Consider the following 18,527-nt stretch of genomic DNA (forward strand, 5'->3'; position numbering starts at 1 on the left):
AATAATAAAAAAATCACACCCACCCAATCATTTTCTCTATGTAAAGGGTCCCATCTATAAGATATCAGCCAAAAGAGAAAGAAACTACAACTAGAACAACCTACTGAAATCATCATCAGTATGCTGAAGGGAAAAAAAAAAAAAGAATTAAAATAGAGAACCAGCACAACCCATTAACTGTATATAAAATATCCAGATAAAAAATCATACAGCTTTTTAACCACTAATGGCATGAGGATTTGGTTCAGCTTCATCTGAGTAGTGGGAGCAAAAAATTAACCAGGTTTGAGAGCTAAGTCCTCTCATAGATTGTTCAACAATAAAGCAACCTACAACAGCAAACACATAACAATGGCATCAGGGTTTGAAATCCCTTTGAATTTTCTGGATTTTTCCATTGTTTTGACATAATTTTGCAGCTAACAACTTCAGTGAGATACTCACTTGAGTGGAGACCAAAAGTTAAATCAGAGAAAATAAGGCCACTGTGTTTGAGATATTGACTAAAGCCTTAACAAAGAAGATGCCCAAAGATAACAGTAGATCTGTCAGTGCCACAGACACTAAATTAGTTTCAGTTTATATGACATAGATTCTGTATGTTGAATAAAAACAAGCAGGTGGAAGTAAATTGTTTTTTTAAAGATTACCTGGGCTGGACACACTATTCTGTTCCATGGAAATGCCAACTGGAGAATTTGTGGTCAAATTCTGTGGTAATATTTATATATTATATGATATGGGGAAATATTTTTATGGCAATGCTGACCACACAGCTTGACAAAAGCACAGCAGATAGGGCATTAAAAATAAAATAAAATTAAATTAAATTAAAAATCACAAGTGTAACCTGAAGTCTACAAAGGGAAGTGAGAAACAGGACACAAGAGGAATTAGCAACTCTTCTATCAAGACAAACAACTGTACTCTGCAGAAAGAAACTTGTCAGATGGATCAAGCAGATGAGGCTACCTATCACAACACTCCCCTCCAGAAAAAAGAAAAAAATAAAAATAAAAATAAAAAGATAGGGTAGACCTGGAAACTAAAAAGTCATCCTTAATTATTAGGAAATCTGGAAAAACCCAGTCCAAAGATACTCTGGGGGAAATGCAAAACCCAGAAAAAAATTCTCTGTTGAAATAATTTAACATGCTGTCAGGAAAAAGTTTCATTTCAAGTATAATTGTTGCTACAGCTACCAGTGCATACTTGAAAGAATGTTACTATCTATTACTATTACTATTACTATCTTGTGTACTTCTTCCTACCTTTTGGGTCAGAGCAGCAAAATACACACGATGCTGCACAAGGGGCTATGCTTTATATTTCCAGTCACAACAGAGGCACACGTGAGCTTCAAGGAATCAATTTTTAAACTGTTCACCTTCTCTGAATAAAAAAGTATAAATAAATGCACAAGAGTACACAAAATACATATTTACGTTCCAGACATATTTGAGTATGTGCTACACTGCTTTTATAAAGCTTAAAAATCATCTGAGTCATCTTAGCTCCCATACTTTATCCTGTTCTCCAAAAACTGAGTTTGAATGGAGCAAAATTTAAGACTGATCTTTAAAGAAAGTTAACATGCTCACCTTCCTACATTAATTCTAATATCTCAGAAGATGCTAATAAAATTTAGATTTTAAAATTTTAAATTGAATGTGATCATACAGGGTCATTTCTTAATGCTCAATGTAGCACACAAACTGTTATTCTGTTTGTTTAGTGTAACCTGGCTGTAAGGGACAGCCTGCACTACAGGGGAGTTGGTTATGCTATAACTAGTGCTCTCCTGATACAAAGCAGTACAGTAGTTTTCTATAAATGTCAGCAAGAACTTGGTTAAAATGGCACATAATCTGTACAGAATACATCCTTTTCCCATAGGTGACTAACTAAAAATCTCGTTTAGAAAAGCTTTGTTATGAAGACCTGGAATCACGTAATGACCCAGCTTTGCTACTGGCACGATGAATACTGTTTGATCTATTACAAGCACAGTCACTTCTATCTTAAAAGATAATTTGTAAAGGCTGATTACTTGTGTAGTCTCGTAATGGAACATTACATCTCAATCCATACGCTGCCAGACTGTTTATTTCTGTCGGTTTGGAGTACTTGACCTTAAGATGCAAAATAAACCCATGCTACACGAAAAGCAGACCTGAGGAAGAGCTTACGTCTGCCACTGGCTTGTGTGACTCTTCTTCCTTCATCTCTATGGTTTTAAGAAGGACATCAATTATACAAATATTTGTCTGCCACTGAAGGTACATTACTTCAGTAACGAATTTTCAAACTGCTCGGGGATCAAATTAAAAGGGACTACATAAGTAAACTACAACAAGCACCTGAAAGGAAGCTGACAAGCTTTCTGCTTATCCAAAAGTCAGACATTAACCACTAACTTCAGATATAGAGATGTCACAAAATCTTTAGAACTATTACTGTAAGAAAAGTTGTCCATCACACAGAGCAATATCTGATTTAAACACCTTACGTTAATTTACCTGAGTAATGCTGAACAATTCAGTGTCTACACAGAATATGTTGCAGTCAGTCCCAGCTTACTGTAAATCTCAAGCCCATCAAACACTAAATGCCATCAGACACAGCAGTATGACATCAGCTACAGAAATTGCATGATTCTGTACATCACTGTGCAGGGAAATATGAATGTTACTACTTACAGAATTCTTTTTCCTTTTTTAAATGCACCAAAGCAAGTTAGGCAAAAATAAATACATACAGTAAACAGGTAGGAGTACAACCTAGGCTTACTATTAAAAAGAGATGAACAGCTAAAAAATGGCAGTTAAAGCTTACGGAAACTTTCAGTGTGGAAAACCAATGCAATGAGAAGCATGAGCGCACTGCAACCTCTACAGTTGTGGCCCAGAGTACATTTTTGCTACAGAGTTCCTTCCCTGGAAGAGATGAACAGGGGATGACAGCGGAGCTGAATGATTATTCTGTCTTTCCTTCTTTGCAAGAAGGAAAACCTGGCTTCCAAATGAACAGCACCTCAGAGACACTACAGCACCAAGAGGCGGACAGTAGGAATAGACCTCTGTGAGTTTAAGCCCAAGAGAAAAAAAATACAACCAAACAAATGCTTTATGAGGGCTCTAGAACAAACACTTTGGAAGTCCATGAGGAATAATAATGTGGTCTCCAATTTTTATAGACTTCAGCAAAGCCATTTCTAGATCTTTAATCTTTTTTATAGACTGGCCACGTACATTTTGAAAAAGATTCAGTCTGCAGCAGAGAGATTTGGAAGAATTTATATAGCTGCTGAGCATTTACAAGTGGAAAAATATAATAATGTCACATTTTTTATTTGCATGGCATTCTGCAGTGACTACCATATCCATTCCTTCCACCAGAGGATAATCTCTCTGCTGAGGATGAGATGAAGTTCATAACATGGCCATTGTTGAAGTTGTACAGAAAAATCCCACTGTGATGGGCCCAAGGGAACATGGTGTGAGCTCCCTGCACCTGTGGGGGGGGGGGGGGCTGCACCACGCCATGGGCCAAGGCAGGAGCATCACAGGGGAACGGTGCTCCTTTTTATTATTATTATTTGTTTTTTTCCACCCGGATAGGCTGGAGGACACAACCGTTTGTGATGGAGGACAATTAGCAAAAGCAGCAGGGGGATGCTTGCCAATAAACACCGAGATTTGAGGTTAAGCAGCTGTAAATCTGCATTAATCGTGCCAGGAATTCAGCTATTTACAAAAGCTTTTAAAGAGCAAACAAATAAGAGTGGGGAGGGGCGTAGAGATGGGAAGGGAGCCCAGCTGTCCTTACCTTCGCACTGTTTCCCTTCGCCCTTATAGCCTGGCTTGCAGATGCATTTGTAGGATTTCGGCGTATTTTGGCAAATGGCATCGATGTGGCAGTCGTCTGTACCTTCTGTGCACTCATCAACATCTGGAATACAGAATAAACCCAAGGAAGATGTGAGACCTGAGAAAGGAACACACTCCTTGCAGAAGCTGCTCACCTGCCTTCCTTCCTAGCACCATCCTGGAATTGAGAGCATCTAAACTGACATAATCAAACCAGCCAGCGAGTTAACTCTCTCAAAATCTAAGTGCTGGCTTTTTCTCTCCAATAAATTAGGGGTCTCGGTCCCATGTTTCTGTATTAAAACAAGAATCATTAAACTTACTAGAAATTAGTGCCTGTTGGATAGGTCTGGCAGGAGAGATCCCCATCATGGTTAGTTGAAACAAGTGAGAGCTTAAATGAGGAGAAAGCAAGCCTATTTGCATTATTTGCATACTGTCGCAAATATATGTTAATTTAGAAAGATATCTCCCAATTTATTTCAGCTATGCTGATGGAGGAATGAGAGAAATGAAACAGCTAACAGCAAAACCGCCTTTATCCTTTTTGTTAAACGGCAAAATACAAGTAAATGGAAACCCTAAGAACCTCGCTCGGTAAGTTAGCGACCTGTACCAGCATCATCAACCGAGCATCGCCTGGAAGGGAGCGGTGCCGGCCGCCCTCCGGCCGCCGCTGCCGCCTCTAACGCGGCGGGCTCTGAAAGGGGACCGGAGCGCTTTTCTCTCTCTGAGGGGAGGAAGCCTTTACAAACATCTCAGCGGCGGGCATTCGTTTTCTCCCCCGGATTTAAAGAGGAGGGGGGAGGGAGGAGGATGAGAGAGAGGCGAGATTTGGTAGTCGTGGGAATGTTAATGAAGTGAGCATAGGAGACGAGGAAAAAAAAAAAAGAAAAAAGAGCTCCGACCTATTCACGGACGGGGTATGCTGTTAACATGGGAACATTTACAGCCCTGCTAACCTGCCCTGCCCCCCCCCCCCCCCGAGGTCCCAGTCCTCCTCGTCCCCCTCACGAGGGGCCGCCTCGGTGGGGGCCCGCCCCGTGCTGCCGGCCCCGCGCCCCTCGCTCCGCTCCGAACGGCCTCGCCACGGGGAGGCGGGCAGAGGAGCCCGTGCCCGGCGGGGGCACAGCGGCTGAGCACGACGCGGCACGGCCCGCCCTGAGCCGTCGGGGAGAGGGGAGACTTCTGCTGCGATGGGAGGGGGCAACCAGAACGACACACGTGCAGCTGGTTTCATGCCAACCCGATGAGCAGATCCCCTCAAAAGATGCACCAAAGTCAAGCAGTTTGAAATCCTAATGCTAATCCTTTGAGAAGCTTTCGCTCAGCCGCTCCCGACGGTAAGGCGCTTCAGAGCCAGAGAGCGCGGAGGGCTCTGTCAGGGCGCAGATACCGCGGCACTGCCGAGAGGTGCGGGACGGGTCCCGGCTGCCAGCCCGGACCCGAGGGCTGCTCTGGGAAGGAGAGAAGAGTTTCCGCTGCCACACGCAGCGCTGCGTTTTCTCGAGAAACGCGCGGCTGCTGGACGCCTCTTCCTTCTCTCTTGCCCTCTCGGGCCAGTTCAGAACTCGCTATGGTTTACATGAGTGCGCTCCGGGCGTGCGAGGCTGCTGCCCGACCCAGACACAGCCCCAGTCAAGCACAAAAAGGATTTGAAAAGAGAGAGAGGAAGAAAAAAAAAAAAGGAAAAAAACAAAAAAGAAAAGCGTCGTTTCATGCTTTTAAGTCATTCAAGCGGCCTCACCGCCGCTTCAGAGCGGCAGGGTGACAGCAGCACTCCTCGCAATGTCGTCGGACAACCGAAGCGCGCGGGGCAGCGGGGACACCGCGCAGCAGCAGCGAGAGGCGGCCGGGAGCGGCACGGAGCCCAAGGGAAGGGCACGGCCCCACGGGACCCCCGCGCAGCATTTCGGGCACTTCACGAACTTCCACACCGCCTCCGTACATTTTGGTGCGCTTCGACTCAGTATCGGGGGAAAGGGGATTTCTCTGCTCCCTCCCCCAACCCCCCGTTTTACCTGGAAGGTTTCTTCCAGCACACAACTTTGGGGACCGCACGCACATCTTTAAGAGATTACCGCTGGCTTACAGCATTCCTAAGCAGATTTTTAACACCAGAGCAAAGGCTTGCTGCTATCATTACTGCTACTGCGAGAGCGCGGTTGTTCAGACATACGGGCTCTCGAGGTTAACGCAGGGAAGCACCACGGAGCTCCCGCAGCCGGCGCTCCCCCGCACAGCGCCCGGCGCTCAGCGCGGATTCACCTCACGGGCTCTTGGCTAACTTTGCCCTCCCGCTCCCTCCCCCGGTTCCGGCGCGAGGACGCCTCCGGCAGCAAGGAGCGGCCTCTCCCCGTCACCCCGAAGCGGGAGAGGCTGGCGGGCGGCCCGGAGCGCTGCGGTGTCCCGGAGCCACGGGTGGGAAACGCGGTACGCGGCAGACTCTCTTACCTGCGCTCCCGCTGCCCGCCGCCAACCTGCCGGCCCAGGCGAGGGCGAAGAGCAAACAGCAGCGCCGCGCAAAGCAAACAGTGCCCATGGTAATGATGCGGTCCCAGCCCCCGGTGCCCGTCTGCGATAAGGGACGCGCTCGGGGCCGGCCGCGCGGAGCCAGCGGCGCTGACGCCCTGACAGCGCCCCGCTGATTCGCCGCGGCTCCCGCGGCGGGGGCGGGGCCGGCGCCCGGGGCGGGCCGGGGCGGGACGCACCGCCCTCAGCCCCGGCTCTACCCTCGGCCCCGCCGGCACGGTGGGGAGGGGGAGGTCGGCGGGGTAGGCCCCGACAGGTGGGGAGCCCGTGGAGGGCTCCTGGGGCCGGCTGAGGGCCGAAAGCTCCGGGGAAAAGAGAGTGGTCCCCGCTGGGTTTGGGGTCGTTTGGGCAATGAGCGTCGCTGTCACCGCCGCCCCGAAGGAGGAACCCTTCCGTGTTAGACCCGATTCCCCTCCGAGGGGGAGAACGCGGCTCTGCGGTCTTCCGGACCGATCGCTTTAAAGGGCTGTAGCAGTTGGCGGACCCGCCGCCAGGACAAACTAGTTAGCGCCCCATAGGTAACAACGCCCGGCACAGCCCCGGCCCCGTTCTGCCCGCTTCCTCCCGGTGCCCGCATGTCCCGCTGCAGCAAGCCGGCCCGCAAAGCGTCCTAAAGCCTGAACAAACGGCAAGGAAATGTAAGAAAGCTGCTTCTCCATCACTAAACGCACTGCTTTTTCCGTCACAAAGCAAGAGCTATTTGCTTTCTGAGCGTCCACACCGCTGGCTTTGGCCATTCGCACATCCCCGAGGGGTGGGGCGGTGCCACCCTTCAATTCCAGTCCTTTATTGCCGTGTTAACGCAGCGAGGTGCAGTGTGTTGCAGCCCGCCCTGGGTACACAGCAGTCCTTCCGTGTGGATCCCAGCGGGGTTACCTGGTACCTTAGAGCTCCACCTAGTGAGCCGTACGGAGCGCTGTAGCTGGAGCCGTATCTCCCGAAGTTGGGTCGGCTCAGACAGGGACTCTACGCTCTTAACACCGTGTGCCGATCTTCCTTGGAAGGGCCCCTTATTCAGAGGGTTTGTAAGTGTGAGTTTTGCCTGAATGAAAAATTAGGCTAAGACTTCTTGTTAGATTCCTTCTTTGTTTTGTTAGGAAAACCTCATTTGCCTTGTGATTTCATTTCATTAAACCATGCTACTTACTTCATTGAGCCAGACTGCCTGAAAAGCTTATTTTCCAGGGAAGAATTCACTTGAACTGTATAAGAATGAACGATCTCAACTTTTTCAGAGTCACCCTGTAATAAAAAGATTTGCTAGAGCAACAAAACACTCCAGTTGCCCTGGTTACTTTCTTTCTAGCAGGCACTGGAAGCGTCATATTAAGTTACTCCTATAGGAATGACCACAGTTGTCTTGCATCTTCCCCAGTTCAATGCATTCTGCGCATCACTAGCACTGCCCATCTGGCATTCAGGAAAAGGCCTTCCAATATTGAAGGGTGCATATAAATAGGAGGGAGAATGGCTGTTTACGAGGGTACATAGTGATAGGACAAGGGGGAATGGTTTTGAACTGAGACAGGGGAGGTTTAGGTTGGATATTAGGAGGAAGTTTTTCACACAGAGGGTGGTGACACACTGGAACAGGTTGCCCAAGGAGGCTGTGGATGCCCCATCGCTGGAGGCATTCAAGGCCAGGCTGGATGTGGCTCTGGGCAGCCTGGTCTGGTGGTTGGCGACCCTGCACATAGTGGGGGGGTTGGAACTAGATGATCATTGTGGTCTTTTTCAATCCAGGCCATTCCATGATTCTGTGATGGATCCAGATCTATTATGCTATCCAAGTATTTCCTTGTATACTCCAAAAGGGGCATGCAACTGAAAGCTAAGCATCCTTCACATCAGCTGCGCATCAGCTTTAATTTTTTTCCTCAATAAATGAATGAATGAATGAATCAATCAATCAATGTGAAAATAGTGTGGCTGTATTCTCAAGCATTGTCCAGAACCTTAAGATAGAGTGATCACATACAATAAGGAACATGATCTACTGCACCAGGCTAAACATTTCCATGAGGGCCATTTCAGCAGTTTTCCTTGCTAATGGCCACACCTTAGAAAAAGGGATCCTTGTGGAATTTCAACTTTTCCACTTAAAGCTGTGCTTTTGTGCCTGTTTATAGTTATATAACATAATATTGGAAGTAATGACCAAATAAGCTGCTGCTGAAACTCACCACCTACCCACTTTTTAGGACTGCAGTTCAATGAGTCCTCTACAGAAGCCCTCAAAGCAGTTATATTTTTGCTAGTACAACTTCTGGCTCCTCATCTGATATGGATTACTTGCCATCACATTTTTATCATTGTCAGCTCAGTTATTCTCAAAATGAATGTTACTCATTATTGTGGTTGCATACAAATATATCGTATTGCCGCTGTCTTAACATGCTACCCTCTTGAACTCGCAGATTTGCACAGTCCAGAAAGGTCAAGCAACTCAGACAAAGGTATTCTCATGGGTATTTTAGACCTACGCCAGTCAATTTTAATCTGAAATCCGGGATAGTCATTAACTGCTCTGACTGCACAAGACAGCAGCAAGTAGTAATCCAGCAGCTGAGAAAGCTTTTGAGTTGTTTTATGAGATGTAAGTCCTCAAAAAATTTTATGATAACTCATGTTAAAGTGAACTCCTCCTTCAAAAGTGGCTACAGCTGGCTCTGATTTCTTCTTCAAAGTCCCAATTAGGGCATTCAATCAGAGATAGTTTCTGTTGTTTCTTTTCTTACTGCTATCCAAGATCTGCAGTGAGTTATCCATGTGCTTTTCTGGTTTAATCAAGGCCCTGAACACATAAGGAACACCAAAGCACGTTCATATTCATCAGCAGAACTACTCTTGCATGTGGACTTCTGCTAAGACTGTCCCAGCAGGATCAGAATCATACATTGAAAGATAAAGAAAACTGGCCATGACCTCTATTCACAGTCCCTTTATCCTTCAGCTTAGCTTAAAACCAGATGTGGAAAGTAACATGGCTCTAAGCCACATGAGCTGTCTCTTCTTCTCTATAGAACATATCATGACAGCAGTTCAGAGGAAAAGCTGATTCCACTTTAGAGGACTTAGTATTGTGAAATTTGATTTTGTTCCAACTCAGAGCCTTGCCTGCCCCCAAAAAACCCTCAGAGAAGCCCCAAGACTTCAGGAAGCGGCAAGCTCCAACTGCAGCCCAGGAGAGCAGCTGCAGAGGTGGGTGAGTTGGCAGAACGCCTTGCCACACTGTGGTGGGATCCTGTCAGTCCCCTGCTTCAGTTTTTTGGGGCCTTTTGTTTTTTGGGGTCTTTCCTAAACATAAAATATTTCAGTTCCTACATTAACAGCGGCAACAAGACTCTAGGAAATTTCAAGAGAAGTTCTTTAACCAAAACTTTTCCCAATTCCAAAAATAATCTTGAGGTTGTTTGTCACGCAGATGGGGAAGAAAAATATATACAACACTCCTGCAAATTTCTTCCTCCCTTACCTAACCACCCTTCTACTTAAAAGTCAGAATGAAATCTGTGTACTCCTTCAAAACTCTGCGTTGGTTAGGAGGACCACTGTACAGAAGTAAATCTCAAGTCCTTCTCTCTAATCAGCTATAATAAGAGAGGATGGCAAATTTTGTATTTTAGTATCTATTTAGTGTACTGCAAGAAGAAGAACTTCCACCAAAAACATCTAGAGGACCAAAGACTAGATGAGGTTCACCAACCTAAACCCAACTTAGCTAGCTATGTAGTGGGAGATTATCCAAGCGGTGCTGATTCGCACACAGATTTCTAAAAACCAGAAAGCTTATTTGCATGCAAGTGTATGTATGTATTTACTCCTTTGTTTAGCTGTAGTCTTTGCAGCATGTAATCCAGATTGTGTAAGAGCCTGTTGATATATAAACATGATCTTGAGCAAGACATATGAACTTGCATGGAGTGTGCTGAAGAGGAGTTACAGACTAAGTCTGGCTTCACTGAATAAAGTCTATTCAATTATCTATTGCCAGTAATAATTTTTTATCCTAAATGATGACCAAAGCAGGTGCCTGCATAGAAATGCAAAACACATGTAATACTGTATGTGTAATACTTTGTATTGTAATTAAAAACATTTTAATTTAGCTTTTCAGTTCATCCAACACAGCTGATCTGAGATCAGTGTTGGTAGGAGAGCCTACATCTCCCCTGCTTTGATTGTAGCCTCAGCCTCTTCAGCTGTGTCACATGAATGAAAAATTCCAACTGCCAGCTGGAAACACAAGTGAGCGTACCAGGTAGCTGGCAATGAAGAGTTAGATCTATGGTCCTGTAGCATGAGAGCGAAGATGCTCAGCTGGTGAAATATAACTAATAGAGCAGCACCACAGAACAGTTGTTCTTCACTGCATTTAAGATGGAGAAGTGTAGATGGAGGTTCTAGATTAAAACAAGCAAGGTCCTGTCTCCTACTGTCTTATAGTAAGCAACACCATTGCTATCTATAGCAATGCTCAGGTTAGTTGTGGGCTGTGACAGCCAGTATGTATCAGTTGCTTCCCAGTAAACAGAATTGTGCTTCTGAACAGAGAAGTCTTTAAATCAAGGAAAGGATGATTTTTTCCTCAGTGTATTCTAAAAAAGAGATGCCCTTATCTTAAAATAGTATTTTTTAAAATACCATAACGAAGTTTCTTTAGCTACTGGAACATTATTTCACATTTTAAAAGACTGAAGCAGCTCCTTTTACAGAAAGATAAGCTGTAGTCCCCACACTTTTCAGTATTCATGCACTTAAAACAATGATGCTGAGCACTACTGTGAGCATTGCAAAGGGCAGATGACCCTATTCAAGTCCAAAAGAATAGCCAAAGTACATGAAAAATAAGCTATGCCTAAGAACACAGTTGTATGCTTAGGGTTTTGATAGATATAATACAAATAAAACTAAGTTCTCAGAGGACTAACCAGCAACAGGCAAAAGGCAAGGTTTGAGTAGACTCATGCTGCACTTCTCAACACACCAGATAAAAATGATGGAATGAAACTAACGCAATCATTGTTGAAGGCAATCTTCTGACACAGATATTACAGGAAATATCCAAGCCCAAATCTTTCCCTCAGGCTTTTTTAGTGCATCAAGAAAAGACCCTCCTTTCTTTCTATTCAACCCCCAAAATAATCTGTCTACACTTTGGTGTTGATACTTGCCATTCTTCTAACCTGAGTTTGCAGTGACTTTGTTAAAACAAAAAGCAAATATTCACTCCTCATACCATTTTTTTTTCTCACCTTCTGGAATAATATTTCAGTGGCCTATTCCAACCACAGTTGTGATTCAAATCATTGTCAGGAAGCCCAGGCTCACGCAGACACCAACCCCTTTTCCCAGGACTGCTGTGAAGGGCTCAGAAGTCATCCCTTATCTCAGAACAAAAAGCAAACATCTCTCCACAAATCCCTCACACGGAAAGCTTTCTGTTCCTCTAATCTCACATATTTTCCCCAGTAACTGTCTTTAAAGGAACCAGGAACTGGGGTCGCCTAGTAGCATACCTCATCCTTAAAAGCACAGCCTGCTCTGTTTCATACTCGCAGATGCTTTTAAAATGCATCATCCTATTCAAATATAAAGTGACAACCTCAGAACCATTTGAAAAACCCTATCATCATTTTCTGCTAAATGACTTCTTCTCCCCAAGGGCTCTCCAAAGGAGCTGATGCTTTAGAGTGCTAAGCTACCTATGAGACAGCTCAAGCTCAGACTAACTCAATTCCTGACAGACAGCTGCAGTGTCAGGTGGTGCGAAATAGCAAATGAAAGAGAAGATTATTAAATGGAATTAAATGCAGCATCCTCAGGAGGCCTCCATATAAAAAGTGTAAAGCCTACTCACCTTAATTCTGCATATTATCCTGTTCAACTGAATGGGCCTAACTTTAGGGATAAGCACAGCAGGATTTGGTCTCTTATGCTTACCGTTGTTCTTCTCAAATTATGTGAAATGCACAATGTAGAGCGTTGCAGTTTGTTATTATTATGTCATTTGGGATGGCTTGGATTAGCACAGGTATATTAAATTACAATGAAAGCAGCTGGTAAGAGAACAGGACACTAAGACTGGTTCACAAAGGTGTGCTCATAAAGCTAGTGAAATCAGGAAAAAAGAAAACTTTCACTAAGAGCAAATACAGAAAGCTACTGCTTGAGACCTCCCTAGTAAATTGTCATCATGCCTGAACTGATCATACTTTACTTAATTATCTACAATATTTGATGGAATATCAATCAAATATCCATAGTATAGTTATAGAAAACTAAAATTTATACTTGTCCCACCAATTTCGAAGCAAACAGAGAATCTTTGGATACCGAATTAGGTGTAAGTAAGATGGGTCAAGGCCAAGACAGAGATTTCTTCCAGCCTACTTCTACTAGGAAAGAAGTGGTGTGTGTTTCATACTGACTGTGTATTTCCAGATGAGTTCTCAAATAGGAAGCATTCTTAGCTGGTTAGGTGAGTCAGCTGTCTTCCTCACCATTTTGCACTGTTGAAATGGCTTGAAGAAAACACATTAGTATTTAATTTTATTTTTATTATTATTTTTTTTTTAACGGTGTGTTATCAGTAAGCACATGGAAGATTTCATAAGATTTCATGCTATATCAGCATAGCACCTGTAAGGTTCAGTGGATGTTCAGAACATGCTTTATACACATTATATCAGGTTCCTCTCTATTCTTAGGCAACTTAATCTGAATGAAAGCGCTCATTGAACAGGCACAGACCATGTCAGTATCTACCTTCTACCACTTTCCCTATAGGTTTTGTCTTCAGCTAGCCTATGATTAAATGCTTGTATAAGGTGTCAGTTCTTCCTTTCTTCCTCTGCACATTCAACCCAACAACTCAGAAAAAAAATAGATATTTCTACCAGCTTCGTTCAGCCCTCAGTTTGCACCAAGGGGTTGCAAACAGATTTGAATGACAAGGTGAACAGTACATAAGGGATCAAAACAGTAATGTTGACCCCGTGGAAAGTTTGCATTGCACTTCCCCCTTCCAATTGAACATAGGGAATGTCTAGGAAAACCCATAATTGTGTCTGTAGTAGAAGGATAGCCCAAGTGGCTGAGCAATGACTGTGAGCACTGACAGCTGTGCTGGTCACAGTCATCTGTTCATCACCCCTTCCAACCCAAGCCATTCTATGATTTTGTGCTTTCATTGCTTGCTGGCCATGGCTTGTCAGATATGCTGTTTTGTGAAGGAAGTGCAATAGGGACTTTTATCTAGTACTAAAGCTACACAGACACTACTCCCCAAAAGCCACTGAGAGAACAGAGTTAAAGAATGATTTCTGTACCGATATATGGAAACTCCAGCAGGTTCCCAATGTGCAATTCCAAAAAGAATTATGAAGCTAGTATTGTACAAAGAATCAATCAGTATTTATGAACTAGGTCTCATAACACAGAAAATGTGAGCATTACTCTCCCCTGCTAAGGGTAAGTAAAAGAATATCCAGATAGGATGAGTGATTTTCTTAAGTTCACATGGAAAGTTTGGAAGTCCAGAATTAGAACAGAAATTTTCAAAGGGACTTCAGGTATGTCCACTATATACAACTTGGAGTGGCTTAGTGCAGTAACTGCAAGCTCCGTGAGCATTTGAAATCAGGCCACTTGAGAGGGTCCACAATTAGCCAACCATTGCCACTAATGACCTTGGCAAAACTTAGTCCATATTCTTGACTCCCGCTCCAAAGTGTTTAGTTCCACAAAACACAGTCCTACCAAGATAAAGGGGGATCTAATTAAAGACAGTAACTTATCCTTAGTCACCCAAGAAATGAAGCTTCCACATTCATTAAACACTGTTTTGTTTTCTAATCTGTTCAATGGGGCTTAAATATGTTATTTATAGGCTAGACATTTGGGATAAGTCCTGGGTTTTGTAGAGTAGTTATTCTCCAAGAAATCTTTTCACTGAAAATAGATGATTACAACAGTTTCTAGAAATATAAATTGTTTTACAAGGACAGACATTACAGTTTGTTCTAGTTTTCACTGACATTAAGCCAGCAAATCTCTCATGCCAGTATTATAACAATAATCATGCTGATAGTGCTATTTCAGTTTACCAAAGCCAAAATCCAGTATGCTACAAATTAGCTCAAGCACCAAATAAAAATAAGTAAAAGATAAGCAACACCAAAATGAATGAATACTAATTTCTTTAAAAAAGAAGCGTTTACATTTCTTTGCTGATTTCAGACACAAGCTGGACATGTATAAACAATCTTACGTCTAATGTACCTTCCTTTCATCCTGCTTCCACTCCTCTTTTTTTTTCTTCTTCTTTTTTTTTAATTATTATACTTTGATTTAAAAACAGATTTTGCAGACAAAGGTATTCCAAGAGAGCATGTTCAGTTTAAATGTACTGGTTTCAGTATGGGGGAAGGAAAACAGGGCTCAGACCAATTAAAAGCTTTAAAGAAGAAAGGCAAATCAATTAAAAATGCCAGAGGGCAAAGACTGCTTAGGAAGAGATGAGACTTTGACAAATTTGAAATAGCTGTCTTCTATGAGGTCCATAATGGAAAACAAAAATAACAACAATAACAACAGCAAATATCCACGGGAGAACAAGGCATCTGATACATCACAGATAATACAGATCTGTGCTTTCACAAGCTGAATAAACATGCTGCATCACTGACTTAGTGTTTGCTGAGTACTTTGAAGATAAAAAGCAACATATAAAATGTGAGGTGTTATTCTTAAGACACCCAAGGCAGCCAGATTTCAAACTCAGCTGCTGAATTATTAGCCTTATTGATCTGGCATTGCATTATTTTTTGCACCACAAAACCCAGTAGTTACTCAATAGGACACAGGCACTGAAAAGACAGGCATTAAATAAAACGTGTCATTTGGGACTCTTAAAGATTATATTCTGATTTTTGGCAACATACTAGGAAAAGAACCAAAACTGACATTGCTGAATGTATCCTTTGACTGTAACTATAAATTAAAAGCATTGTTTGATGTAATTTCTTCTTTTTTCACACAGTGATTTCAGGACAATTATTTATCCCCCTCCTCCCCCCCATAAGAATAGTGTTTTGAAGTCAGCCAATGAAACATGTTTTATTTAAGGACTATATTCCTAGAGCAATGGATTCTTTGGAGACCTAAAGGTTGCAGAGCACTTCATTAGTTCCACATAATGAAAGAATGGTGCAATTGAAGGAGGTCTCTAAGGGAGAATGGTGTGAAAATTAGAGACCCGTCTGCTCACTTGGGAAAAAAAAAAAAAAAAAAAGAGGAAAGAAAGAAAGAAAGAGAGAAAAAAGAAAAAGAAATAAATTTTCAAAAAGGAAAACAGGAGAAAATTGGGGAAAAAAGGAGAAAAAGGAGGAAAGTTTTTTTTTAAATGTGGATTTTCTAAATAAAGCACACCGTCTCCATTCAGCCCACTGAGAAAGGGTGCCTACTCAATCCTCTTACCGTTGACAATATAATAAAACCAGAGGAACTTTTTTGAAGTAGATCTGCACATTCCACATTTGGATTGAGGGGCAATGGACTGTTTAAATTGCTATTTACATTTCCAGCTGTTTTACCAGTGATTTGCCCAACTTAATAGCTCTTTAAGCTTTTAAACAAGAAAATAGCTATTCTCACGATTCAAAGAAGAAACCATGGTTATTTCAGACTGCCTCTATTGTAAAAGGCTTAGACTCCTCTGTCTTTATAGATGCCCTTCCCTTTATAGTACTTCCCTTTTCCATCTCCTCCTGCTTTCTCAATCTGCCTCCATATTTTAGTTCACTTTTTACATTATATATTTTAGTGACATAGTGAATCGTTGCTGATACTGCTGATTCGAGGAAAGGGTTTGCAGGCAGCCACCAGAATTCCCAAGAGAGATTTAAGTTAGCTAGAAAATTAGATTTGCGTGTATGATCTTCTGCAACTTATTGGGGAGTTAGCCAGCACTAAACAAATACTCTACATCTATTGAAAAATGTGTATTTATTTATCCTCTTTCCTCTGGGGATGTATTCAAAAAAACTAGAAGTGTGTACAGGCGTAATGTAAATTGTATTTTCTGCTTATTTTTTCAAGCAAAGGGGAAGAGGAGGGCAAAGGGGTAGCCCACAAATAAGATTGAGACTAAGATGAAAGGTTAAAAAGGGGGTGGAGGGAAGGGGGAGTTATTTCCTCTGTAGTGGCTCTACAGACCGCTGCCATTATTTTGTTATAATTTGCGCCCATTAGTTTGTTTAACCTGCTGCTAATAAACTGTAAAATCATGAGGGAAAAATAATCAAAAACAAAAGCCTTCCCCTGCCGCTTTTGCCCTGATCAAAGCATAACCATTTTCCTTTTACTAACCCTATATGTCCCCTGTGTTTACGGATGTGCTCGGATAGTGGGGCAAACACATTCAGACCTTGCAGAAAGTGGTAGCTGCAACTCTGATCAGAATTTTACAGATGAATACGGCTCACTTAAGGAAAACTGTGGTAATGCTTCGAAAAGCGTAAATTCGTTTTAGGAGCGGATTGTACCTTAACTCAAATTTTTTGATAAAAAGGAATTATAACTGGTTTAATGTTAAACAGCTGTGAGTATGTTTTAAAGGCAACACTTCATATTTTAACTAAATTTCCCTTTTTTGTGAGGTTTCTGCAAAAGGAAACATATGATTCCCAAACTGACATATTGGCTGCTGCTAAGCAAATGCTCTTCCCAGTGTCACACACCAGGACGTCACTAGGCAAAGCAGGTCTGAGAATCAATATCTATTTGAATTACTGTGGTTAAATAAAATGGGCTTGTAGCTGGAATGTCTGGTCCCACCAAGAAGCAGCAGAAAAAAATCTGCACACCTTAGGCACTGAGAGATCACAGAGTTCTAAAGAAAGTACCTTGTTGGGTAAATCAGGTGCCAAGGTCCAGTAAGGGACTGAAGAAACTGGTAAGCATCCAAAATATGAAGTACAATTAGACTTCATGAATTTTAATAGTGAAAAGAGGTTTCATAGACTTCTAGAGCTCTGCGGAAGGGCTGAAAACAAGAAGTCTTCGGCAGAATATTTCTAAAAAATTTGTTTGCTTGGATTTTGAAAACTCCCAAGCAGTGTTGCTATTAATTCCAAATAAGGAAAAAAAAAAAAAAGTAAAAATCAAATGTACAAATCCAGCATTACTTAGGACTATTGGTGAAAAAACAGCACTCTAAGTACATGGCAGAAGAACATGTGAAAATACTGAAAGAGTGGCTCAAAAGGAAGTTCCTCAGAGCAGGTATTCGTCTTTTGGCACTCTGTTCCAAGAAATGTGATGCCTTCCACCATACACAAGACAGATTTTCAGTTAAACATAAATTAATCCCTTTTTCAACCATATTGCCAGTGTGTAGCAATAAGAAAGGAGAACTGCAAATCAGACCACATTCTGTGCCAAGGTGTTCCGTGAATTTAGGTACCTTAGGTGTATTGCCCTAGCCTTGGTTTCAACAACTGAAAATATCATTAAGATCCAACTTCATGGGAGATCTTAGTAAAACTAGCAGAGAAAAGCTACAACAGACAAAGGGAAAAAAATTAACTCATTGACCAAAGTCTATTATACCCAAGAAACAATGCAGTAGAGTAACCATAATAAGGTACACTTTGAGTAAAAAGTGTTTGAAAGTAATACTTTCCAGAACTGGGCACAATTAACAGCAGATGCACTCCTGTGAGAGGCTCCACTAAAATCAAAACAATTGTTTACTGTTTACAATAATGGACATAGGTGCAATTGTGGCTGCAGGATTATGAGCCATTCCTGAGCTGCAGGAGCCCTGTATTAGAAAATGCACGCGTATTAAATCACTGTGACTACTTTGTCACAGGGATGGAAGTTTTATTGCCAAAGGAACCATAGTAAAAGGGCAATGACTCAACTCAAGTGCTCTGCAGCATATGAACAGTTGCACATTTTATGCAGCACTCAGCTGCCACAGCCACCAGATCTCAGTAATGCCTCCTGGCAAATCTCATTAGGCTTCTTCCTGCTCTATTAAAATCACTGGAGGCAAAGAAAGAAGCAGTATCAAATCTATTTTGTATTGCCTAAGGATCTGTTGCGGCATTTATTCTT

The 18,527-nt window shown here is 42.6% G+C and overlaps 1 protein-coding gene across 4 annotated transcripts in view; it reads right to left on the reverse strand.

Annotated features, from left to right (window-relative positions):
- The window catches only part of SCUBE1 (signal peptide, CUB domain and EGF like domain containing 1), a 201,027-nt gene extending 194,539 nt beyond the window's left edge, over positions 1-6,488 (reverse strand). For all 4 annotated transcript variants that reach the window (XM_048964163.1, XM_048964156.1, XM_048964148.1 and 1 more), the window contains exons 1-2: positions 6,324-6,488; positions 3,829-3,951 (exon numbers count right to left, since the gene is read on the reverse strand). In XM_048964163.1, coding sequence (XP_048820120.1) covers positions 3,829-3,951; positions 6,324-6,411 — 211 coding nt within the window. In that variant the 5' untranslated portion in view covers positions 6,412-6,488. The remainder of the gene's footprint in view (positions 1-3,828; positions 3,952-6,323) is intronic.
- Positions 6,489-18,527: the final 12,039 nt, after the last annotated feature.

The sequence above is a fragment of the Lagopus muta genome, chromosome 1, assembly GCF_023343835.1.
Source record: "Lagopus muta isolate bLagMut1 chromosome 1, bLagMut1 primary, whole genome shotgun sequence".
Taxonomy (NCBI): domain Eukaryota; kingdom Metazoa; phylum Chordata; class Aves; order Galliformes; family Phasianidae; genus Lagopus; species Lagopus muta.